The sequence below is a fragment of the Phodopus roborovskii genome, unplaced genomic scaffold (assembly GCF_943737965.1).
Source record: "Phodopus roborovskii unplaced genomic scaffold, PHOROB, whole genome shotgun sequence".
Lineage (NCBI taxonomy): Eukaryota > Metazoa > Chordata > Mammalia > Rodentia > Cricetidae > Phodopus > Phodopus roborovskii.
In genome coordinates, this window is record NW_026126434.1 from 5,889,736 (window position 1) to 5,916,076 (window position 26,341).

Here is a 26,341-nt window from a genome sequence, read left to right on the forward strand (position 1 = left end):
CTAGTCTACCTGTCCAGCTAGAATCCTGCAATCCAGTGCATCAACACACAGAACCATTGCTGAGGAACAGGAAGCTCAAGGAGTGCAAGAAAGTGTGTTAGGTGGGGGATGGGGGTGGGGTGGGAATCCAAGGAATCCTTTGTTTGAAGGGGAGTCAAGTAAAGCTAGCTCCCAGAGATTTAGATCCACCATTGAAGAGGAGACTTTGGAGAGAAGCCATACTGGGTGCTGTGGAGTATCTTTGTGGTATTGGTAACTACTATGATCTGAATAGCTAGAAAATACCTATGATCACAGGAAAATAAATACAAATTTTGTAGATTTTGCTGGAAAAAAAATTAGCGAGATGGGGGCGACAGCACAAAGCTGAAAAGCTGGAAGGATCAAGAGGCTGTTATGGTAGTGCTCACTTTTAACATGTGGTACAGACTCTACTGCGACTATCACTAAAGGTGTCTTCGGATTTGTTTTATTTCCTGATTAGCTGAAAACCTTAGTCCCGTAAACTCAGGCTCATAGTGGCCTCCTACAACTCTTAAAACTTGAAAATAAAGAAAACAGAAAGGAGAAACTTGACCCTGCCCAGAGGCAGCCTCGCTGACACAGGGTTAAATGTGAAATATAGGAGTTCGAAGATCTGCCCACTTAGCGGCTGGCCTGGCAGCCTTCCAAGTCATCTGTCTGCAGCCCCAACCTTGTTGCTTAGGTCCTAGGCCTCTGGGTTGACCAGGAACTCACGTTGGCAGCAGCCAAGGAGAGGGGCCGGCTCGCCAAGACACAACAGGGAGGGGATAAACCAGCATCCCCCACCCCCTCCGGACAGGGAGCAGGGGAGGAGAGCCAGTATCCCCCACCCCTGCGCAGGGCGGAGGAGCGCGTCCCGCGCTCGGCGGCGCCTCCTGCACCAACGCATCTCCGGAGCGGCGCGCAAGAATGCAGGTCCACAGGGACGCGCACGCGGGGCTCCTGCTGCCTTGGGGCTGGGTGGCTCTCTGCCTGATGAGTCTGCTGCGTGAGTATTAACCGCTGAGGGACGGTTAATGGGTGGCTATGGGTGGGGAGAAGGGAAGATCCCCAGCTTTTAAGCTCTCCTGGAAATCCTTCCCTGGAGCTAGGTGTGAACCTACTCTGATAGTGCTGGGAGATGCCAGCTAGCTGCTTGGCCGAAGGTGCAAAGCTCAAAGTTGGAGCTAGAACGCGGATGGAAGGAAGGAAAATTTCTATAACTGCCCATGATTCAGAAAGCAAGGGCCCACAATAGGGCCCAGGGAATGGCCCAAGCACCCTTTGTTTCCAGGACATGGATGTAAAGAATTTGTTGGGGTAGCCAATCCCAACGAGGGCCAGGAGACCCTTAAGGAGCACTGAGGGATGTTAGTGGAGGAGTTTGGAATAAAGAACAAGCGGAGAAAAAGAAGGAAAAATTTTAAAATTCAAGATTAGAAAGCTAAACTAGAGTCACCCCTGCAGACACCAGGCAGATGCTAGTGGGAGGTGGTTTAGTGTACACACCATGTCCTTACCAGTCTTCACCCTGCAGGAACCCACACTCATTAGTCTTTGGAATTTTCTTGCCTTGCTTTCCTTCAGATCTAAAGCTAGTGGGCAGGCCAAGACACCTCCTGTTGCCCACACATACTCTTAATTATTAAGCTCTTCCTCTGTTTGGTTGGCAAAAAATAGTATTCACTCAGTCTATAGCAAATTGGATTGATTGGAGGGTGCTGTTCTTCATCCCATCTCATGTTCTTAGAGGCTCTCAACGCTGGGATTTATGCATTTTGCTTCTAGCCCTTTGGGGCTCCTAAATCCCCATTGTACATCTTAAATCCCCATTGTGCATCATGGCTCTGCAGAGTGTCCTGGATCTGCCCACAAGCTTTGTTGTTACCAATCTCCTGTGCTATTGTCTTTGGGTCCACCCCAAAGAGAGCTGGCTGAGAAGAAGTTGAATTAGTTCTGGATTCACCTGATTGGCAGCTCTGGACATGCCTTTTTAGATGGGCTAAAACTTGCTGAAGACTGAAATGTCCCGAATGATGCTATACTGTGCTTTCATAGCACAGGTGGGTTACCATGGGCTGGATGGAGTTCTCCTTAGATGCTCTCTTGGTTATTCACCTCAGCAGTGACCCTGACTGGGGTGGAGTGCTGTCTTTTCTTATTTCCTCAGTTGGCCCGTGTCAACCATGTCTTGAGCTGAAGGGGTAGGGGTGAAGAGCATAAAAGCCTCTGCAAGCATTGGACAAGTACACTGAAGATATCAGTGTCTCAGCTTTGGAGTAAAGGGCAGGGCAGGGGCCAACATTCCCAACCCAGCCAGACTTCATGGGCCAGCCAAGGCTTTGTACTTTTTCCAAGAGCTTCATAGGGTTTGTTTTAGATTCTTTTGTTTGTTAATACTGTTATTTTCTGTCCTGGGATACATTGTGGAATAAATTAAACCAATGACTGTATGTAATTAAAAATGCCACAGTAGACAACAGCAAAAATCCAGCTCTGCTATTACTGGAAAATTTGGTGTAGAATTGAAACTCATTCTGAAGAGATAGGTCTCTTCTGCTCTGGTGAGAGCTAATATAAACACCTACTAGCCAACCACAAGTGCCACTTTTTCAGGGTCAAGAGAGATCAATGACCAGAGTCTGGGTTGTGGCTGGGGACCACCAGGCAACACTTTTATGTTCCAACTGAACTAGAAGCCTTTCAGGTAACTAAGGACCCTTTTTACCTGGGTGTTCTTCAAGGCATGTCTTACCCTCTGCCCCAACACTACCTTCACCTCCCACTCATATTCCTTTTCTTGCTCTGGATCCTTTGAATCTGCTAAACCACACGTATATCCTGCTTGGGGCTATATGTAAAGGAGGGAGGACTTGTATCAGATATTTTCCAAAAGGGAAAGGCCTCCACCCTTTACTCTCTGCTACGTGATGAGAAAGAGAGTTTAGGGGCTGCTGAATAATTCAGGGATCTCAGTGCTCCCCCTTGGAGGGCCAAACCACACTTCACAACCTCTGCTAATACACTTCTTCATATTGGGCACTCATGCCTAGCTGATAAGCAGACAAGGGCCTAGGTCTCTTTCTCTTATTCCTTTGGCCCCACCCCTTGGGCCTGTTCATTGAGTTTCCCTTATTGCTATCTTTTCCTGTGTGGTCTTGGTCTCCCAAAGCCCAAGGCAAGAAGTGCCAAATTTTAGCAGATAAAGTTGGCCAAAAGTCATAGGAAAAAAAAAAAAAAAAAAAAAAAAAAAGCAAAAAAGAGGGGTCAACTTCACTGCTTATGTTCTTGCCTGATTTTCTTTGACTTTGTGTTTGAAGACCTGGGCTTACTCTCAGGGTTCCCCAGCCCCAGGCTCCAGTACTTGCACTTCCCTTCTAACTAAATGTCTTGTAATGTAGCAAACTAAAAGTGTGAAGGCATGGAAACAACACAAATTCATCTCTAAAAGAAATGTTCCTCCAGGGTAGAATTTACATATTTTGAGGGAGGATTTGATATTTCTAATGGTAATTGGTAATTTTTTTTTCCTATGTTGGCTAAGAAATAAAAGCATAATATCTTTAAATTTGCCCTCAAGAATCCTGGCTGTGCTATAGGAAGAATGGTACATGATCTTGGGATGGAATGGTGTAGGGTTCCAAACAAACTAGGAGGCCTGGCAAGGTACACTTTCCTGGACCTACACTTGGGAAAGGCAAGGAATGAATCATTTCCGTAATGATGCAAAGGAAAAGGCCTCCTGGCTTAACAGGGAAGTCTGCTACTTCCTGGAGTGGAAACTAAAAGTGAGCCTCTTAGAGAAGTGGTATACCTAGGTAGTTTGCTTTGTTGCTTAAGAAAATATGTAAATGGGTTTTTGGGTTAAAAAAAAAATCTTGGAACCCTAGACAAACTCTGAATGCCTAAAGGCAGGCGGGAGGCAGGGTGGCTAAGTGGAAAATAGAGTCTTGTGTTGCGGTAGGCTAAGAGACAGAAGGCAAAAGGACTCTAGAGTCCAAAATGAACACAGAAGGGTGAGGTTTCTGCAGAGCTGGAAGACTTAAAGGAGATTTCATATAGAATAGCTTCATTAGCACAGCATTGACTAACATTTCAAGGTTGTGTCACTGCTTCTTCAACTGCTCTGTAATTTATTCCATGTTTTCATGTTACGAGTAAGTTTTTTCCTGCTGGTCTTGTCCTACTACTGCATCAGCCCCAAATAACACACAAAGACTCTGTATTAGATATAATTCTGCTGGCCAGTTACTTGTTTCTTATTGGCTATTAACCCATTTCTATTAATCTAAGTGTTTCCACGTGGTCTCATCTTACCAGAGAGTAGGGCCGGCATTCTGCTCTCTCCAGTCTCTACCTCCTAACTCCTCCCTACTACTTCTTCTTTCCTCCTTGTCTCCTAGTCCTTCCTATCTTTCTTTCCTATTGGTCAACAGTGCTTTATTCATTAACCAATAAGAGAAACATATTTACAGAATGACATCTCCCATCATCTCCTCTTTTCTGTCTAAAATAAAAAGAAGGGTTTTAACTTTAACATAGCAAAATATATCACACAACAGTTCCCAAATAAGAATCACAGTTAACAATATTTAGTCCATTAACATTTAGTAAGATTTAAAGGAATATTCTATCATATATCTTATCTTTGTGAGTCTAAAGTCTTATATGTAATTTATCTTTTATCCTAACTAAGGAAAACTATAACCATAACTATTTGTCTTCAACTCCTTCAAAGACCACAGAAGGATAATATATAAACTCTAGAAATGACAGAGACAACTTGCCTGGTCAGTCACCCAAAGTTCTTCTGTAATGTTCCATCTTCAGCCTATAGGCCATAATGTGTCTGGCAGACTCCTCAGAAAAGAAAGAAACTTTAAATTTTCCACCTGTATTGGCAGTTTGTCAGTCACTTTTCTCTGTTTTTTGCAGACTGTCTGGCAGAATCTTCCATGAAGCAGGAATCCTGTAGCAATGTCCATCTTTTATCAGTGGTCATTTTCCTGGGGTCCTACATGTCCATTTTACACAGCATGAATTCAAACAGTCTGGACAAGAGTAGTATCTTGCTCAAATGGCTAATCCTGCCATATTGAAAGCCAACTTCATAACTCCTTTCTTCAAGGTCCATCTTCCTTTCTGACGCAGATGGTGTTGCCAGGAACAATTATGTCTCATTGTCAAGAAAAACCCTAAACCGTTTTAAATGACATATTCTGTAGGTCTTTGAAAGGTTTGAAGAATGCCTATTCACCTCAAACATATCTCTATATATCTAGAAATCCTAACTCACCTAACTGTAAGTTTTGACTATTATAGATAAATATCTATAATCTGCACTAAATTATATATTACATTTCTAATTACAATACCTAAACAAGAGGAGAAATATGCTTAATCACAAAATTGACCTTAAATTGTATCAATAAATGAAAATCCATCCTGAAACAAAGTATTCATATCTATACCATAATCCCCTTTTTTACCTTTAAAAATATTGGTTGTGACCATTAACCATTTATAACAAACCCCATTTAAATGAAAACAAACATTTATAAATAATATTTGGGAATTTGAGCATCGTTCTTTCCAAACTACTTCCTGCTGGTAAAGGGCACTGTCATGGGGAATCCTTAGAAGATGAAAAAATCCTGGCTGTAGTCTGCAAGGCTGGCTTGTCCCAACTGTTTTGAATGTTGGATCACCTGGAACACTATTCAGGCCCAAATGTACCAGGTTTGCCTGAGAAGGACTCAGAAAGACTGGAGGAAATAGTTCTTGGCTGGCTGACCTGCAGAAGTGACAACAGTGACCAGAGCAAGGCACTGAGCTGGCATCCAGGAGTGAGTAGCACCAGAAAAATGAAAGGAAGGCAAGTGGGAGAAATGTAGGCTTCTTGGGGTTCTAGAGGAGTGGAGGGATGAAGATAAGCTATTTGACTATAATGGGGAAATCTCAGTGTAGTGCAGATGTTCATGCCAGTTCACATGGACACCTCTGCCTTGCCTCTGAAGCTAAGGAAAGCTTTTTGTCAAGCCCTATGTTCTAGTTCAACAATGGCTCAGACTGAAGATGTGAAGGGACCTGAATAAGATTTTTCTGAATATTCATTTAACTAATGAGCTCATCCCATTAAAAATAATAATATCTGCTGTAAGTTAGTTTCCTGTATCACTGTGAACTTAGTCTTTTTCTGACTTATAACCATTGTCCTATTTCTATTCTTTGGATGTCCCGGGATGAATCAGCCCTACTCCTGGAAAGAGTTGTGTAAATCACAGCAATGCTAAGGCCTAAGGGTAGAAAAGAATCAAATGACCCCTTATTTTGTGTTTTCTCCAGAACTTAATGATCCTTTGCATATCCTTGGTGCTTAAGGAAAAAAATGCATATACTATGTAAATGAAATTGGTCTACAAGAGGATTGTTTACAAAGTTTTCCTATGAAGGGCAAAATAGAAATCATATGAGGCTTGGGATCTGGGTTTCTAAGGCATATGACACTTTATCTTACATGACACTTAAAAATATAGATGACATGCATGACTGACTGACTGGCCATACCATATCAACCTCGAAGCAGCATTTGTCCTAGTTTGAGCCATAGTTTGACAACTCATGACGTGGATGAAATAAAATCAGGTCTTTAGCAGGGTGACTTGGACTGTAGAATTTTCCTCATTATATGGAGAAACTAGATATCTTTAGCTCAGTCACTCCCTAATTTAATAAACTTCCTCTATATAGAGCATTAGGGTCAGCAAGAGGGCTCAGAAGGTAAAAGTGCTTGCCATGGGAGTTTGAAGACCCATGTTTGATCCCCAGAACCTGGATGGTAGGACAGAAATGACTGCAAGTTGTCCTCTGACATCTGCATGTGCTATGTCTCACACCTTTATCATTCCCCACTATCTTTCTTTTTCACACACAATAACAATAAACCACACAGCATCAGAATAAGACTAGAAAGCTATAGGTGGTGAGTGTGAGCAGTACAGCTCAACCCAATTGCCTATCCTAATGCCCCAGGATCTGCCAAGCTTATTGAGTAAAACACACATATGTGAAAAAAGAAAGAAAGAAAGAAAGAAAGGGTCTTGACATTCAAAAAATTTATGACTTAAGTGAGGTGACAGTTAAACCTCTCCTGAGGAAGCAACTTGTGTGACTTTGTGCCAGATGAGTGGTAGAGATAAGTACTGATCTGGAAAAGCAGAAGGAAGAGCCTTTTCATGGACCAGACAGTCTGACTGCTTTGTATTTCCTTACCTTCTTTGTTTTAATGAACAACCAGGAGGCAGGGCCTACTTTGATCCCATTTTACTGGAGAAGTTTGAAAGCTGCAGTGGCCATGGGGCCACACAGCTTGAACACACGAGAGAAAGAAGAACCTACAGTCCCTATCTGCAAAGCTTAGCCTCTGTGTCTCTGGGTAGTTCTGCCTTCAAATCAGTGGCCCAATGGCTCACCTCTCAAGGATGTGACTTTACCTAAGATATATCCAGAAAGGCTGGACAGTTAGGTGCTGGCTGAGGATGTGATTAGAAAACAGCATTAGAAAACAAACAAACAAATAAACAAACAAAACCCAAAAAAACTAAAACTAATTGGTGTGGTGGTGCACACCAGTATCCTCAAAACTCAGGAGTCATAGGCAGGAAGAACAGGAGTTTAACATCATCCTGAGCTAAAGTGAGTTATACAAAGTGTCATTTAGCCTGAGCTATATGAAACACTATCTATAACAAATAGAAAAACAAACAAACACACCCCCAAAACTCTAAAGATAAGGATATCTAAAAAATTTGACCAAGAACATATGGAAACTTGGTTATGTAGGTAATGACTTCCTGAATATCTTAGAATATGTAACATTTTTTACAAAAACTGAATCTCCAGTTTACTAGTGTTAAGTACATGTTTTGCATATGCCTCTGCTTCTTCAGAATAGCCACTACCCTAAGACTTCAACTTTTGTGACTCAAATGGATCATGAAAATAAGGTGACTTTGTTGCAGTCATTGGCATGATTAATACATATCAAAGGATTTATTTCTGTTTAATGTGACTATAAATGACTCCAGGCTAGTATGGGTTTGATACTTAGATCTGTTTTTAATTTAGAAATTTCAGTTTCTTAGTTTTCAGTTGTTGCTTTCCCCTATTTGTATCTAATTTTCAACTTTGACTGGAATATCAAGGTAACCAGGCTTATTAATACTGTATGTGGAAATAATTGCTTCTAAGTAAGTACTTGTAAGGTCAGTGAATGAATTTTACCATATAAAGTCTACTACATCTGTTGGTGTCTTAAGATTCTCATTTAATAACTTCCTATTTGTCTCCTGTCTTGTACTAAGTTTGTTGAATAGATCGATAGAAGCTGAAATGATGAAACAGTGGTTAAGAGCATTTGCTGATATTGTGGAGGATGCAGGTTTGGTTCCCTACACTCAATTGCTAATCTACAACCATCTGTATCTCAAGTTCCAGGGCATCCAACCCTTTCCTTCTGGTCCCCTTTGACATACATGTGGTAGACATAGATACATATCTATTAGAACAACTAGTCAAGTAGAGTCTTTGAAATGGCATAGGTCAGACTAGGAATACATTCAGGATCAGTGTTTTACTTAGTTCTGAGTTATACTATCTTTCCTGATGGGTGAGAAAGGGCTCTTCCTCATGCCCTTATTGAATGAAAGAAAGATTTCCTTAGCTTTTCGGCACCTGAAAGGCCTTCAGTGAGTGTAGGCTGCTCATTATTCCTTTCTAGAATGGGAATCAGAAGTTCAGAGAAAGGCCAGATTTGATGGTTAATGTAGTGGATATATGTAGAAAGAGAGAACAAAGAGACACATTGCAAGTCTTACTTTGTGACCCTCTAGTTTTGCAAAACTAGTTCTGCTGAGGCCCAGGGGTAAACTCACAGAAGGACCTGTGCTGTAAGTTGGGAGTGGCTCCTGACCTATGCTAGTTCTTCTGTTAGCCCTTCATTTACCCTTGTCTTTTAACCCTGTTCTTTGCCATGTTCTATAGTCTCATCAGCTTTGTAGTCTACCCTAGGTTTGGAGCTATACATCTGAGGTTGAGTCCTCTTTTCATTTTCAATCTGGCCAAAGAGTAGAGGGTGGGGATGGGACTGCTATAACTGGGAGCCCATCCCCAGTAGGCCCATAGCTGGCTTGGATCTGGAGTTGATTCACTGTTCTGGAACAGGCACCTCTGTCTTCAGAACTAGCAACAGGTCTCTCTCTTCACATCTGGAAAAGTTCAAAAATGTTTGTCTGGATGAAAGAGGCCCCTTGGGGGAGGGGTTCAAAAGCATGACATCATTTCAGCCAGACCCAGCTCCTTTGAAGAAAGAGAAGGGCTGGGCCAACCTAGACCAGATGGGATTCCTAGGAATTGATGTGTTTGGGTAGAGCAAGGAGGGTGTGGACAGAAAGAAGGGTTTCAAAAGGGGATTTAAAGAATATCTCAGAATGGTACATTGAAAGTATGATTCCTTTAATTCAGTATCTGAATGCTACCACAACTTGCCCCTGTAATAAATTCATGTCTTAAGGTCAAATTGGTGGAGGTCCTATCTTAAGGAAGTAGCTTAGTTGGCTTCAATATCTAGATGACATAGGAACACACACATCTTGTTGTTTACAAAGGCTTTGAGGCTGTATCTAGATCCTTAACATCTACCAGAGTCAGCAAGACCATGTTCTTTGCTGCTTGATCACATGGTCTATGCTTTCCCTTATCGACAACTTTATGACATAAGTTTCTCATTTCTGGAATGAATAGTAATATTATTTATTTCCCTATTTACCTGTCACATAATAATGTGGTCAATATTAATATAGTCTACTTGTTACTATTGGGAAGAAGGAGGAAGTAGGAGTTGAGACCCTGACTAGCACCTTATGCAAAACATTCTTGGCCTTGGGTTGACTAGAAGCTAAAAGTCTACCTTCCCTCTTGATGTTGATGGCAGTTCAATCTGTTTACATTATTGTTGACCTTATAAAATGGAAAAATTACAGAGCTAGATTTCAATCAGGAAAATTTAGAGTTGTACTTCACAGTGTACTAGAGCCCTAGGACCTTTCCTTGCAGATGGTATTACAGTTGTGAGCTATGGAGCCTGAGTCTATCCCTGGCCAATGCACAAAGAGGCCCTTACCCTGTCTGTTTGAATTTCATATTGGTAGCCGAGGCCAACTTATAAACTAAACAGCTTCATCCCCATAACTTAACCAAACACATTCTCAGTCACTAAGAAAGTTAACTTTGAATTTACATTAACACTTTTGGAATTCAGTCTTTATGTGGCTGATCAGGACAAGATAAGACCAGGACCCAGCTTACTTCCCTTTTTTCCTACCCACAATTCTGACTCCAGATCACTCCCTTACTTTCTTCCTTCATGTGACTCAGGACCATAGTGTGAAGGATCTTGCATATACACATAGAACACTAGTATACCCATATGATAACTCTTCTCCTTTTAAATGGTCATTCCTGGACCTAGGAGACACACAGTGTAGTGCTGCAGTTCACCTCTAGATGGATGAGCCATCATAGATTAATATTGGTTTGGATCTGAGTAAAGAGCTATTTGAAAAAGCTATATAAAGAATTGTAATCTTCAAAGTGTCATCTAGAAATGAGGGCCATCCTGGTTGGGTCATACAGGAGGTAGAACAGGCTTGGGACCCATAAGATACAAGGTCAAGGTTCTCCTTCCTGAGTCTTAAAGATATATAGAATAATGGGGGCAAGTGCACTCATAAGGGTATTCAGAGAATGAATAGACCAAGAGTTATTCTACTTTATTAGTTTGATTTTCCTGACAATTCATGTAAAAATAGGCAAACAACCTATATTTAGGGATTATTAACTGAAGTACACATGCATGAAAATATATAGTCCTAGCAAAGCCAGACAAAGCTCTGTCTTCCTTCCTTCTATGAGAAAAGATGGAAAACTAGACCTTAGTTCTCTAGTCCCATCAAGAAGAGTTTCAGCTTACAGGTTCCTGAAAGAAGTCGCCTGCTTGCTCACTGTAATTGAGTTCTTCATCTAAAAGAAACAATGGGTTTGAAGGTCCTGAACTTTGAAAAAGCAAGACTGAGAATGAAAAATTATTTAAGGGAATTTTTATAGAGAAAGTATGACTCTAGATTATTTTCAATAATTAGTATATTGGGTAGAGATTGATCAAAAAAAGAGAAGTGTGTAATCAAAGGGAGCTAGCCTCTCTCATATTTTCAATCCTTCTTTGTTTAAATATGTGAAATGTTTTATCTTGGTATTTTGCTAAATATATTACAAACATTGTCTTCTGTGTTGTTACAATTTTTAATTATTTGTGACATTCCTATTTTTTATAAATGTTTAGTATCTTTCCTTAGGGAAAACCTAGTATAGGAAACTAGTCTGATATCCAGGAGTATTAATGTTTCGTCATTGTCAGGGGAAGCAGAAATGTTCCAGGCAGATTCACCCAAAGTCAAGAATTCGAAGCAGGTATTGTCATGAGGTTCCAAGGTTGGGTTCTGACTTTTCCTTATTTCCATGTAACCTCTGGGCCCACAGATCTAAACAGTTTGACCTCTGTTGCCATGGAGATTACTCCAGGAATATCTCCATCAATTCCTACAAATGAGTCCGATGAGAAAACTACCATACCTAGCATCCCTGGAAGTACCAGCTTCCTCCCTCAGGACAGCAATGAGACCACACCAGCTATCTCAGGTAACCAGAAGTACTCAGCTATTATAGCCTATAGACCACAGATGGGGGTCACAGAAACCAATACTTCATGCAAAGGTACTCATAAATAAGTTCTAAATGGCTTCCTCTATTCTGGCAACATTTGTAGGCCATACATGACAAGTGGGTCCTGAGAGGACTGATTCTTGTATTTATGCTAAGTTTGGCTGGTAAAAGACAGGTAAAAGAAAGGATCAGGTTGGATTCCATGGATGGAGTCTGTTCTCTTCTAAATGATGGAAGATGTCTGGGTTCAAATTGTATGTCTTTTACTTCTGTAGGATAGAATCATTTTCACTTTGAGAATAGGAGGGCACCTTTGATACATTCTAGATCATGTATGTCAAATCTGATATCTGAAGGCCTCATGTATCTCAGGTTAGCTCTGAGGGAGGTCCAATATATTTTTAGATGACAATGTGTTACAATGTTAAAAGGTTGGAAATTCTTGTTTTATATTATGGCTATGGTTTTATCAGCTAGCTGGAAATGAATTGGGTCAGGGTTAAGATGTGAAGTAAGCTGGGCACTGGTGGTGCATGCCTTTAAACCCAGCACTCGGGAGGCAGACAGGTGCATCTCTGAGAGTTTGAGTCCAGCCTGGTCTACAGAGCTAGTTCCAGGATAGGCTCCAAAGCAACACAGAGAAACCATGTCTCCGGGAAAAGGAAAAAAAAAAAAAAAAAAAAAAAAGATGTGAGGTAATTGTGACCTCACTGATTCTGTGCAGAAATCTATGCTAGCACCACAAGTGAGACTGCATGTTTTTGTGTATTCCAGAGACAACTGTCAACTTTACCGCTACCTCTGGGATTCCTTCAGGCTCTGGAACCACACAAACTTTTGTGCAATCCCAGACGTCCCCAACCGTCACTGATCCCACCACTTCAGACAATGCTTCCACCTCAGAGATGACCTGGAAGCCTAGCATGCCATCTGTAAATGTTTCTGATCACTCAACTAATAATATCAGTTCTGAGATGACACCAACCACTGAACCATATGCATACACATCATCTTCTACTGCCCCAGTTACCATCAAGGTGAGTGAGTTGGGTCCAAAATGGCAGATTATGTCTCATTCTCTATCCCTCTGTTTATACCAGCCAATGAGATTTGGTTAATCTTGGAATGAACAAGGAATATGTACTTTATATATTGGTAGAAAGATTGGACAGGAGGAAGATAAGGAGGAGACAGATCAGTCTGGTCTGTGCTTTGGGTTTTGCATTTTGGGGAGATTCTCAGAGATCCTTCTAGTTCTATGGTTCTTCAGAGTTACCATTTCCTTTTGGGAATATTTGGATCTGTCCCCTGTGTACTGGGGTTGCCTTTCTTAAATGTGTAGGGCAAAGTGTTTCTGACATATGGGAGGGCTTAGTGAAGCACAGAACACAGTGAGAATGTCATCTGCAGAGATGAGAACTGGACATATAGGGATGGTGAATTTCATCTGACCTTGAGCCTGTGGCAGTCAACAGCATTCAGATTGAAGGGCAGGAAATATGAAGACCTAAGGACAGGCATGAGGGGCCAAGTTGTTTGTTTGTTTGTTTGTTTTTAAAGAGTAGTAAGTGAATGCAGAGACTCCTAGGGGCCAGGAGGAAAATAGGTGTCACCAACAGTTGCCTGACTACCTGTTGTCTGTGTGTAACTGACTGAAGGAAAAAAACAACAAAATAATTTTTTTCCCCTTTAAGCATCACCCAAGCCAGATTTACCATAATTTCAAATAACATCTTTGCTTCTGGTCCAGGATTACAACAAAAGGGTTTATTCTCTCCTTGGGGAAGTTATTGAGATGGGAACAAACAATGTAACTACTCACTGGGTACCGTTAATCTGAAAATCTTGGGTTCAGGTTTTTATTTTAGCATATTTAATTTGATTTTAGAATATATAACTAGAGATCTTGAGGATAAGACCAATCCAAAACATAGAACTCATCTGTACTTCATATGTACCATATGCATATAATTTAAAGGTCATTTTATATCATACTTTTCAATAATTGTATGCACTCAAAAGTTTGTAGTATATATTTCCCGCTTGCAACATTATATTGGAGATCAGAAAGTTTTAGATTTTTCAAACATTTTTTATTCTAATTTTTTTGATTAAGGGTGCTCAATTTTTACTGCAAATCTCACTGGGCATGTCTGAAATCACAGCAAACAAAAGGCTGAAGCAGGACAATTCGAGCTGAGAGCAGCCCAGATTACAAAGCTACATAGTGAATTCTGGTCCAGCCTGAGCTATAGAGTAAGACATTATCTCAAAAAGAAAGAAAGAAAAAAAAAAGTAGTTAAATAAATAATGTAAATCCCAAGCCCTAAGAATTTTAAAATTTCCTTTTTTCCTAAACTTTTTAAGAGAGTACCCTGTCATAAAAGAAGTGGGTAGAAATGAGGGGCATGGGTGCTTGCATATTTACTTTGGTTTTGTTTTAATATAGGGAGAAATCAAATGTTCAGGAATTCGAGAAGTGCGGTTGGCTCAAGGAATCTGCCTGGAACTAAATGAAGCATCTAGCTGTGTAAGTCTACCTCAACCCTATTCCTCTTATTCCAATCCCAATCACTCTGAACACCTGAAGCTATCTTGGATTGGCCTCACTTTAGTTAGTTGTCTGGGAGCTTAGCAGGGTCGGACTATTTCTAATACTGAGCCTTGGATTTGGACAACAAGAAGCCCCATCTGGTTAGAATAAAAGGCAAAACCAATTTTAAATAAATTTTATTTGTTATCAGATTTAAGCTTATTTTTATGTTAAGAAAATCCTTGTCATTGTCCAGATATTAACCAGACAACTAAAATTCAAATGATTTTGTTATTTGCATGTAATTCTTTCATGCACACTGAATTTATTCTGGTATTTATGTTATATTTTTATATTCCCTGGTCATATACTTCAGAGATACTTCATTTGTTCAGGTTGATTATGCTTTTGTCCATATTAAATTTGTTGTGCTTTTACATTTCAGTGCTTTTAATATCCAGCAAGCCAGATCTTTCCTAATTATACCATAAAAGTGTGTTTTTCAACTCCATTTTTTAGAAGATCCTTGGAGACATCTGTCAAGATTCCAACCATTCCCCCCCCCCACAAAAAAATCACACAAATTTGAATAGGAACTTTCTGAAATCCTTCAGTTTTTCCTAGTCTTATTTTGTATCTTTCATCGACTTTTTTTTTAATTTAAAATGCTTCCATATTGGTTCCCACTCCCCCCACAACAATATATTTTTTTTCCCTTTGAAATAAACCCAAGGCCGTGTACATGCTAGGACAGTATTTCATTGCTGAGGCATATTCCCAACATTTTTCACTTGACTTTGATTGATTTTTAGTAAGGGTATCCTAATGTATATTTTAACTTACTACTGCTTAATATTAGAAAATTATTGGAGTATGAATAATTTTCTTAAATTTGTGTCTTCCTTGAATCTGCTAATTCTAGGAGATTCTTGGTTCTTTTTCATTTTCAAAGTGAACAACAAATTATCTGCTATAGTGTGTTGTTTTCTCATTCTTTTTAGAAGTAGTGATTCCTATTTCACTTTCTTGTCAGATTGCATTGGTTAGAGTTTATTAGGTTTATGGCATGGTCTGAATTTTTGGGTGTTACAATAAATCTTGTTTCCTGGCAGTAATAAGGCCCTGGAGTAAGGATAGAGGTGAAGAAAAAAGTGTTGTTTCCTTTTACAGTAAAATGTTTTCTTGGGCTGAAGAGAGGATTCAGAGGTTAAGAGCACTGGCTGCTCTTCCAAAGGATCCAGGTTCAATTCCCAGAACCCACATGGCAGCTCACAACTGTCTGTAATTCTGGTTTCAGGTGATCTAACACCTTCATACCAATGCAAATAAAATACAATTATATAAAAATTATTTTAAAATGTTTTCTTATGGGAATGCAGTGAAGGGAACCTTGTAGGTAACAGCTGAGCTGACTGTATGGTTTGGACAGACTTTAGACTGTAGAGGACATGCCTTACTTCTTTTGGTTACTCAAATGACTGGTTTCTTTCTTACAGCTATCAGGTGGGTACCTCTGACTTATAAATCTTTTAACTACAGATTAATATGACCATTTAGCTTAGAGCATTTAAAAATGGCAGAAATCATAGAGACAAGTTTACAGAATGAAATAATGAAGTTTTCAAAAACATTTAGGGTGAACGTAAATAGACAAAGTACAAGTTAATATGTGTTTGGTGACAATTTTTAACTTCATTATTTAGAGATAAAAATAAAACCATCCCACATTTTTAATTTTACCTATTATCTCAACGGAGTATATATCTATTTATTTGTTTATTTAATTTGAACATCACACAGGTGCCAGAATGCTAGTTCATTATGCCCAGGGCTTAGAGACATCTGCAGAGCATTTTTCATATTAGTCTGCTGTTTTCAGGGTCCTTGTTAAAGACAAGTGATATCCCAGAAAGAACTGCTCATTCTACCTGTTGTCTCTGCTGTTAGTCTACATCATTCATGACCAGAGAGCTCTCTGTGTGTTCCTTTGAGATTGGTGATGAAACTGTGATTAGTCTGGAAAGAGGAGCCATGTGAGCCTATATCGAAGTTTCTACATTGTTCACAAAGACTGCCACTGCAGAACATGTGTAAAATCTGCCATCCCCTGGTGTTCCCATTACTGTCCATCCCATTTCTTCCTGGGAGCATTTCTCCCAAGCTTCAAGCAGTAGTGCCTCCTTGTGCTCCCCGGGGTAGTTTTTTTCTTAGACAGACTCCTGGATCCAGAATTTCTATCCATGTCTTCCAAGGTTTCAAGATTCCTTTCTTGGAATCCTGCTAGTTGGATAGTCTATTGGAAAAGCTGTAATGGCATAGTCCCTCCTGTTGTGAATCATAATGTAAATATCTGTGTTTTTCGGTGGTCTTAGGCAACCCCTGCTAAAGGGTCATTCAACCCTAAGGGGAGTCACACTTCACAGGTTGAGAGCCTCTGCACTAAGAGAACCAGTACTTCAAAAACCCTCTGATACCAAAGCAAGCATGTAGCTTATTTATAATAGTATCAAAATTGCAGTTAGCAGTAGCAAAGAAAATAATTTTATGGTTGAGAGGTCACCACAACATGACAGTATTAAAGGGTCACAGCATTAGGAAGGTTGAGAACCACTGTACTAGTGGGAGACTTCAGGCCCTATCCACAGCCCAAATTAGGAACAGGAAGGATTTTCCCTATTAACACATCCTGCAGAACTCATTTGATACTGATACTACCTGTATCTAGTTCAAGTTTCAACAGAACTGTTTATGTGGCTCTCAGCCCTCCCAGCCCTCATTTTGCAAGTTACATGATGATCTCCCCATGTGAACTATTTAAATTTTCTTTCTGTACATACATCTGGTAACACTTGATTCCCACTTACTCTACTTCTGCTCTGCACCCATTACTTCTGAGCATCCTATACATGCTAAAGAATGGCAGAGATGTTTTCAAGCCTGCTTCCACATCTCAGAACCCTTATTAGTAGAGCATGTCTCCTAGAGGATGTCTCCTCAGGTATAATTTCCATTCTCTCTGCTTCACTATCTGCTTATTTCGCATTTATAGTCATAATTCCCAAGGTTGTTTCTAAAATGTAAGATCACTTTATTTTCTTGTATTGTCATTTGTGCAGGGGAATTCACCAACATTTTTAATTGTGGCAAAATACACATAACATGAAAAGCACTATCATAACAATTTCTAAGTAAAACTGAGTAATGTTGAATATGTTGCAGGTAACCTCTCCAAAATTCTGTGTATCTTCCTATGACATGGTCCTCATCTGCCCAGGCAACTACTGCTCTCCTTTCTGTTTCCCTGAACTTGGGTATTCTGGGTACTGATATGAGTAGATTGTAACAAAGTCCTTCAGTATTAAGACTGATTAATATTCCATTGTATGTGTGTGTTTCATTCTGTCTGTCTACTCATCTACTGGTAGACACTCGAGTTTTTGGCTATTGTGAATAAAATGGCTATGAACACTAATGTATACATGTCTTTTGGTGCCCTAATAGAAAATCTTTGAGGTAAATACCTAGCTGTGGAATTGTTAACTCATGTGATAATTCTATTTTTGAATTTTAGAGGAACTACCATATTTTTTGTTTGCATTCTTGGAGATTGAATCCTGACCTTTGCATATGATAAGACAGCTACCATTGAGCTACACTCCAGTCCATCTCATTGTTTTTGTTGTTGTTGTTTTTTTTGTTTGTTTGTTTGTTTATAGTGGCTGCACCATTTAACTTTTCTGCCAACAGTATACAGGGCCCTACCTAGTTCCTCCACATTCTTTCAGCACCTGCTCCCCTCCACTCTTTGGTTTTTAAATACACAGCCTTCCTAATGCATGCGAATGATTATCTCATTATCTCATTGTGGTTTTGTTTACAGATCCCTGGTGCTTAGTGATATTGAAAATCTTTTCATGTGCTCCTTAGCCATTGTGTATCTCTGGAAAATATCAACTCTAGTTCTTTGCTACAAATATAGTGTTTGGAACTACTTTACTCAGTGCCATGTCTGTTATATATACTATTTATAGCCATACAATTTGAAGATGAAACTTGTTTGGTTAGTTTTTATTACATTTTCAAAGTTTATATCTACTCAGCTCACTCACGTTACCTACTTACACATTATACCAACTTCCTCTGAGGCAGGCTATTTCCAACCCTCTGATCACATACAGCCTCTGATCTTCTTTGCCTTCTACCCAAACACTAAAGATTAGTTCCCTTACTGAAAACATCAGTTACTGATGAAGGACTAATGGAGGAAGACTGCCTATTGGAAAGAAATATTTGGAGACAATCTAACTTCTTGCCCTTAGTTCATTACTCACTTGTTATCTGACTTGTAACAACAATCCTTTTTTATTATAGTCTCATCAATGAAGATATAGGTTTTGCTTACCACTGATAAATGTAATGCAGCAAAGAATATAAAATTACTTTGAAATAGGTAGCTGCAGAGTGCCTTAGTTAGGGTTTCTTATTGCCATGATAAACACCATGACCAAAAGCAACTTTGGGAGAAAAGGGTTGGAAGTCAAGGCAGGAACTGACACAGAAACCTGTGGTGATAGCAAAATACCATCACAGAGTCCATGGAGGAGTGCTGCTTAATGGTTTGCCTGCTCATGGCTTGCTCAGCCTGCTTTCTTACCCTATCTAGGACCACCACCAGCCAAGGTGTGGTACTACCCACAATGACTTGGGCCCTCCATATAATGCACTACAGATTTAACGACATATAAATTTTATGGAGTCATTTTCTCAATTGTAGGTCCCTCTTCTCAAATAACCTACAACTCCTTTCAAATTGACCAAGAAAGAAAGAAACAATGGGAGATAATTGATCCTAGAAACTTAGCATTGGGAAATATCTCAAAGATACTTTAGAAATGTGCATTTACCCTCCTCTCCAACCCAATTCTTGATGTGCTTCTTTAGCATAGCCAGAGGCATCACAGAATTTGAGAATGCACCCCTAGAAAGGTTAGATGATATATTTTTTAAAGGAACATGTGTGCACAGATGCAGTTAGAAACTCCTAAATGTGATTGTCATGAACAAAATGGTGAGGCTGTGGCTTCCTTCTGCCCACTCTTTCATGATGTTTGTCTCTTGGGGGAGGATGTTTATCCTGAAGCATTGTGTTTTGTTCAGGATCCACCTGCTTTTCTCCAGCCCAAACACAATTCACTGAGGCTGGTAAAATTCAGAGTAGGAGGCTGTACTGCCTTGAATTTAATCCAAGAAACTAAACAGGCAGTGGAGAGACTCCAGGTCGAGGCCAACCAGTTGGGGTGTTAGGCTGAACAAGTCCTTGAGTCTTTTGTTTATGTAGTACAATAAGTAGAGTCTGATTTCAAAATTATATAACATGTACGCTCCCCCTCACCACACAGACACTTGGGAATCTAACAGTTTAGTCAGAGGGAAATGACAACAGTTAAGAAGATTATCACAATTTGGATCTCTAGGTAATAGAGCAAGAACTGTAATTATTAGTAATAGCTGCTGTTTTGTACCAATCAGAATCCTTATGTATTAAATATTTTTATGCATCACTGTTGTGGTCACCAGACAACCAGTTTAGAGCTGAGGAACCTGGCACAGACTAGCTGATGATGATTTAAAAAAGATTTAGAAACTTGGAGAGCAGTAAGTAATGTCCTGTTTGTCAAAGATGGGACTGGCTTCCTGGAAGACATGGAATTTGAGTTGAAGCTTGAAGGACATGGAGCTAAACAGAGAAGGTAGAATCTTTCCATCTTCTTGCTTCCATGCATTTCCCTGCCAGTTTTACCTGAGCACATTGAGTTATTTCTGATAACACAATCCAGATGTATCTTTGCCCTCTTTTGCAAGCTTAAGTGCGTTGTAATTTTTTGTAGCAAATAGTCTTTGTGCCTCAGTTTCTGTATAAAATGAACAAAATAAAAGAATTACAGTTCTCACTTTCTAGAGTATTGGGAGAGACAAATGAGTCAATATTGGAAAAGCACCTAAGACTTTATTTTAACTGCCATATATCTACTTATATAGACAAGAGTTTTGATCATTGAGAATTAACTCATAGGGATGCCTCTTGTCTTCCACCTTATCCTCACATAGGGGAAAGACAGACAGACAGACAGACACACACACACGCACACACACACACACACATTTTCCTTTTTTATTTTTGTTTAGATTTATTTATTTATTGTGTATATATGCCTGCATGCTAGAAGAGGTCATTAGATCTCATTATAGGTGGTTGTGAGCCACCATGTGGTTGCTGGGATTGAACTCAGGATCTCTGGAAGAACAGCCAGTGCTCTTAACCTCTGAGCCATCTCTCCAGTACCCACACATGTTTTCTAACAGTTCTTTACTATCAGGGCTTGCTAAATGTTAGAATGGCTGAATATTGTCAAAGTGCAGCTTCTTAGCACTGGAGAAATGGGGGAGGTCCCATTTTGTTTGGCTACTTTAGATTTTGTGGGAGACCTTTCCCTCCTCTTCTTTCAGGAAGCAAACATCTTAACTAAAGCCTCACAAAGAGTCCAAACTCACTGATTGTGTGTAGTCTTTCCCCTAACCTGAAAAGCATGGTACCAGGGATGGTGCTTTGCCCAAGTGGAGGACCTGTAAGGCTAGCCACGTCCTGCTGGCTTCATTTGTGCCCAGTTATTTTCCTACTGCTCTCTGAAATCTCCCAGGGCCTAAGGCTAATCTTGACTTTCTCTGGTGTTGGCATAAAGGAGGGTTTCCTGCCTCAGATTTCAATAGAAGGACAACACCCAGCCTCCTTTCCAACTGTGAATACCTCTGGACTAAACCATGGGCATCAGACCTGCCTCCAGACAGGAACCTTCTCCAAAAGGCCTGAGCCTCCAGTTTTCTCCTTACAGGAATATTGTTGTGTCCATGAGGCATGTCTTCCTCTGACATCTGACATCAAAACTGGAGAAAGTCTGGTTTGGGTTGTCTAAGGGAGACCACTGTAATGGGAGGCTCTATAGTAAGTTCAGGGCAGTGGGGGATAGGGAACATTCTGAAGGACAGAGCCAGGGCCTGCAATTAGTGCTGTTCCTGAGATTCAGCTGCTAAAAATGATGTAGGTTTATCTGTTGAGTTCCTGGGTCCTGTGGGCCAGCCAGCAACCTGAAGAAAGTCCTGGGAACTTTATTAAACTGGCTTCCAAGCTTTCAATGAAAACACTATGTCATTGTCATCAGGGCTTGCTGACATAGGAAGAAGCACTGAGGCGCCTGTGTGTACTCACAGGCGTGCGCTCTACTCCTTTCATTTGTTGGCCTTTTCCTATCATTTAGAGCTGTTGTAACCTTAAAGTAAAGGATTTTTCTTAGTTATTAATTAGTATTAAATATTCACTATTGCATTGATATGTTGGTGGGGATTTTGAATTCAATTTGAGCAGTATGCATATATAGGCAATTATTGAATAAGAATATTTTCTGTTTGTATATGTCTTATTTCTTTCTTACTATGTTGTTGCACATAATTTAGCACTGGTGTTTTAAATTGGAATTCTAGAAAGGATTTCTTGTGGAGGTTATAATAGTGTGACTTGAATCAGAATTCTTGTTTGTTTGTTTGTTTTTTGAGACAGGGTTTCTATGTGTAGTTTTGCAGCCTGTCCTGGGACTTGCACTTGCAGACCACCTGCCTCCGCTCGCTCCCAAATGCTGTGATTAAAGGCATGCGCCACCACTGCCTGGCTTTGAATCAGAATTCTTACCTGAGACTTTGGATAAAGTTCAAGGTTACTAGTAATTTCATCTCTTGCCTTTTCTTTTCTTTTTTTTTTTTTCTGTCTTCCAGGATGAATTTAAGAAGGAAAAAGGAGAGGGTCTAACCCAGATACTGTGTGGGAAGGAGGGGACTGAGGCTGAAGCTGATGCTAGTGTCTGCTCCTTGCTTCTAGCCCAGTCTGAGGTTAGGCCTGAGTGTTTGCTGATGGTCTTGGCCAATAACACAGGTAAGGGTCACTTTGGGGCTTGGCATTGACTAGGACTGAACTTAAATGGGATTCATGTTAGAAGATCCTGGTTGGAGCTGCTATACCTCAGCTTCAGAAACCGCAGGTCCTGGGAAGAAAGGTCTGCTTGGAAAGCATCACTGGATAAAGGAGCTTCTAGAACAAGATGGGAGGATAGATCAAGATGAGCTGGACTAGCTTTTAGATTTAGCAACCCCTGTTTCTAATTCTAGAACTTTCCAGCAAACTCCAGCTTATGGAAAAGCACCAGTCTGACTTGAGAAAGGTATGTTCACAAGATGATGCATCTCAGGGGGAGCACTGGGTCAGGAGAAGAAATGGTGACGTCTTCAGGCACCCTCTTCCCACCCTCTAACAGTCTGCATCAGGGATATGAAGTGGTCTGGGCTTCTCACTAGAACTTCTTTTCCACAAGTGACATGCTGCTATTTGTTTGTGTCTCCCTTAAGCTGGGGATCCAAGGCTTCAATAAACAAGATATTGGAAGCCACCAGAGCTATTCCCGAAAGACTCTGATTGCATTGGTTACCTCAGGAGTCTTGCTGGCCATCTTGGGCACCAGTGGCTATTTCCTGATGAATCGTCGCAGTTGGAGCCCCACAGGAGAAAGGCTGGTCAGTTTTGGGGTATGGAGAAAATCCAATGAAGAAGATAATAAACTTCTGGGGAGGCCCATAGATATGAAAAGGAGAGGGAGAAATATCATAAAAGATATTTTGACATAGGGATATGCATGCATGAAGACATTGTATCTACAAAAAGAGTAGAAATAAGATGCAGCAAATGGGGAGAAGGGTAAAATGGGGCAAGCCCATCTGCTAGTCTTTATCACAGCTGATGTTATCTTCTCATTTTGTCCTGGATAGTTCAGCTGGATAAAAGAAAATAGAGTGTTAAATTGAATATGCTTATTTTTAACATATTGGATGCTCTATGGGTGCTCCAAAGCATGAGATATGGAAGGGATATCTGCTCTTGAAGTATTCTGGATGGAGGGAGGGACAAGCCTGAAGTTTGACTCTTGCCAATGGCTGGCATCGACTGGGGAGGCTTTTCTATCCCTGAGACTGGTTTCTTATGGGGCTGGTTGTTGAGCCATATTGACATGGTATGGTGCCTCTCCTCTGTCCTTTCTCCTTTAGGAGCTGGAACCTTGATGGCTGTTGGGAAGAAAAGAGCTGCACATGTAGCTGTACCTGCCCCCTCCTCCTACTTCCTTTGTGCCCTCCTCACAGTATCTCAGAAACCTACTTACCAGATAATGCTACTTTATTTCTACACTGTCCAGGGTGAAGACCCTTATTACACGGAGAATGGTGGAGGCCAGGGCTATAGCTCAGGACCTGGGGCCTCCCCTGAGACTCAGGGAAAGGCCAGTGTGACCCGAGGGGCTCAGGAGAACGGGACCGGACAGGCCACCTCCAGAAACGGCCATTCAGCAAGACAACATGTGGTGGCTGACACAGAACTGTGACTTGGCTGGGTGGGTAAAACTGGGTGGTATCCAGGAAAGTGGCATCTTTGCCTCTGACCTTATGCTGCCTCCAACTCATGTCCTACTTCTCACATCACACACACTTTAGAGACTCTTCCTAGGACTCTTCACCTTTAGGGGCACAGATAAACTGCCCTCTGGACATTGAGCTCCCTGAACCCAAACTCTGACCTTTGGGTCAAGTTTTGATGGGGAGAAACCTAGATCTAGAGGAGCTGCCAAGATGTTGGTGGCTGTGTAACATTTGCCTTGGATCCTTTCTTCCTCTTCTTTTGCCTCTTTACAGGGACTCTTGGGAAAACTAGCTTTTCTAAGCTACAACTTACTCCAAGCAAATGTTGCTTTTTACTGTTTCTTCTTTCTGAATTCTTTGCCTTCTTTAGGTAAACCAAGGTATTCACTGACATCTATTCCCATATAAGGATACAGCCAGAAAACAGTACTTCTCTTGGTCTCTGGTTCTTGAATGCAGAGGCCAGGATAACTTTCTGTCTGGATTTTGATACTGGGCTCCATATTTTAAAACAACAGCTTACCAGGTATCTTAGGGCCACACAGAAATTCTCATTAGTTCAGTGTAGACAGGACATTGGAACTAGACTTTGAACTGAGCCTCTTTTTATGTTTTGTTTTATTTTGTTGCTAGGGATTGAACCCCAAACTTCACACATATTAGGCAAGTGTTCTACCATTGAGCTGAATCCTCAGCTGTCCTCCCTGTTCTTATTTAGAGACAAGTTTTCATGTAAGTGACCAGGCTTGCCTTGAACTGTGCAGTTCAGGCAGGTCTTAAACTCTTGCTTTAGGCTTCCAAGTAGCTTGAACTACTAGACTCAGTTGAGCTAAGCCTCCTGACCTGAGCTCTTCAGAAGAATCCTCTTTCTGTGAAGCCCCTAGCTTTCTCTAAACTCTATGACACCTCCTCCCACCCTCTGACTCCTGGGGAAGCTGTGGCCTCAGTCCCTGGTAGACTCCTTTCTATCTGTGCCTTTCCTAGCTTAAGCCCCTTCAAGACTATAATCCTCCTTTCCTGGGGTTGACCCAGGACTCGTTCTCTTATTTTTTTCAGGGATAGGTGGGGGGAGGAATAGAGATCCTGATTTCAATGAGGCTGGAAAAAAGAACTTTCCAGAGATGAGAGGATTGGGTGGATTTTTTCTGAATAAACAGTGATGGGTGAGAATAATATGATTAAAGTGATGATGAAATCTGTGCTGTGGCTCTATCATGCTGAGTGTACTAGGTGGCAAGGTGTTTTCCACATCAGGCCTAGGGAAACTATGTGGCAGTATGGGGGAGGTCAACCAAGGAGGGATGGGGATAGGGGAGGGACATGGGTACCAGACTAGATGCCCAGAACTTGTGACTTTGTGAAATGTTCCCCTTCATGTTAGGAGGCAAAGAGACTAGAAGCTTTCTGTAGTGGAGAGAAGGGCAAGCTGCAATGTAACAGGGCTTCCAGGAGGTTGAGAAATGTTGGGTACTCAGAAATACCACCATTCTGAGAAGAGGGGCATGTGGATGGCTGCATGAAAAACATACAAAACAAAGGATTTATATTCTAGGTAGCCTTTGTTACCTGATCATCCTCTAATCCAGCTCATAGTATAACTAGGAAGTACTATGTAAGGCCTATTCTGGAGCTGGTCACCAACCCCAGATATAGCACCCATATGTAAGCACTTGCCCACCCAGTTTCAGGTGACCTGCCCCCATGCCACAGAAAGTGGAAGAGGGGTGGGTGCTGCTGGGTTTTCAGAGGCCTTTGGGAAAACCCCTAAGTGTACCAACAGTACACTGTGAGTTAAAGGCCAAACAAAGGTTGATTATTCAGAACTAGACATATCCCCAACCCATTTCTTGCTGGCTTTTGTCTAACTTTACTCATAGAGTCTTCTCCCTAGGATTAAGGAAGCTGAGGGACAAGGCTAGATCTTGCACAAAAGATAGTTGCTATTTGGGGGAATCGAGGAAAGGCAAGATAGTGATTGAACATAAAAGTCTAGTTAGTCTCATTTAATAGCATGTCTTGCAATGAATTACTAGTTAAGGGTCTGACCCTGGTTAGTGGGGACTAGAAAGTACTAAGTACTAGGAATGGAGTCCTTGGAAACTTTAGAGGGAGAAAAGATGCAACAGGCCCTTAGGACCATTTTACCCTGCGTTTCTGAGGATGTAGGAATTAGGGGAAAGGTGTATATGTGCTGGGGGGTAGATGGAGTTGTGGCTGTGATGGCTGGATGGCTTACTCTAAAAGGCCTCATTTGCTTCCTAAAGCATTTCTTTTCCTCGAGGCATGAAAATCATAATGCTGCAATGGCGCCACCTGCTGGCCCTACTGAGTTTCTACTCTTCAGCCTCAGCACCAGTAGTTTGTCCGGTTTCTTTCCGATATTGCCCTACCCTTCAGTGTAGTACAATTTATCTCATTCACAGCACACACAACCATAGAAATGTAATGGTGGGAAGGACTTTAACTGTATATTCAATTCAGTTCCTGAGGCTTTAGGAAGGATGTCGTGAATGTGAG

At 40.9% G+C, this 26,341-nt stretch overlaps 1 protein-coding gene across 3 annotated transcripts; it reads left to right on the top strand.

Moving 5' to 3' along the window:
- The first annotated feature begins 696 nt into the window (after positions 1-696).
- Positions 697-25,023, top strand: Cd34 (CD34 molecule). Of its 3 annotated transcripts, none has more exons than XM_051186692.1 (8): positions 697-1,012; positions 11,599-11,757; positions 12,556-12,818; positions 14,231-14,311; positions 22,139-22,295; positions 22,529-22,581; positions 22,766-22,930; positions 23,459-23,748. In XM_051186692.1, exons 1-8 carry the CDS (start codon positions 934-936, stop codon positions 23,471-23,473), a joined length of 972 nt encoding a protein of 323 aa, XP_051042649.1. In that variant the 5' UTR covers positions 697-933; the 3' UTR covers positions 23,474-23,748. The 3 variants fall into 3 exon arrangements, with proteins under 3 accessions (XP_051042649.1, XP_051042646.1, XP_051042648.1); XM_051186689.1 differs by having other exon boundaries at positions 702-1,012; positions 23,605-25,023; XM_051186691.1 differs by lacking the exon at positions 11,599-11,757 and having other exon boundaries at positions 704-1,012; positions 23,605-25,023.
- The last annotated feature ends 1,318 nt before the right edge of the window (positions 25,024-26,341 follow it).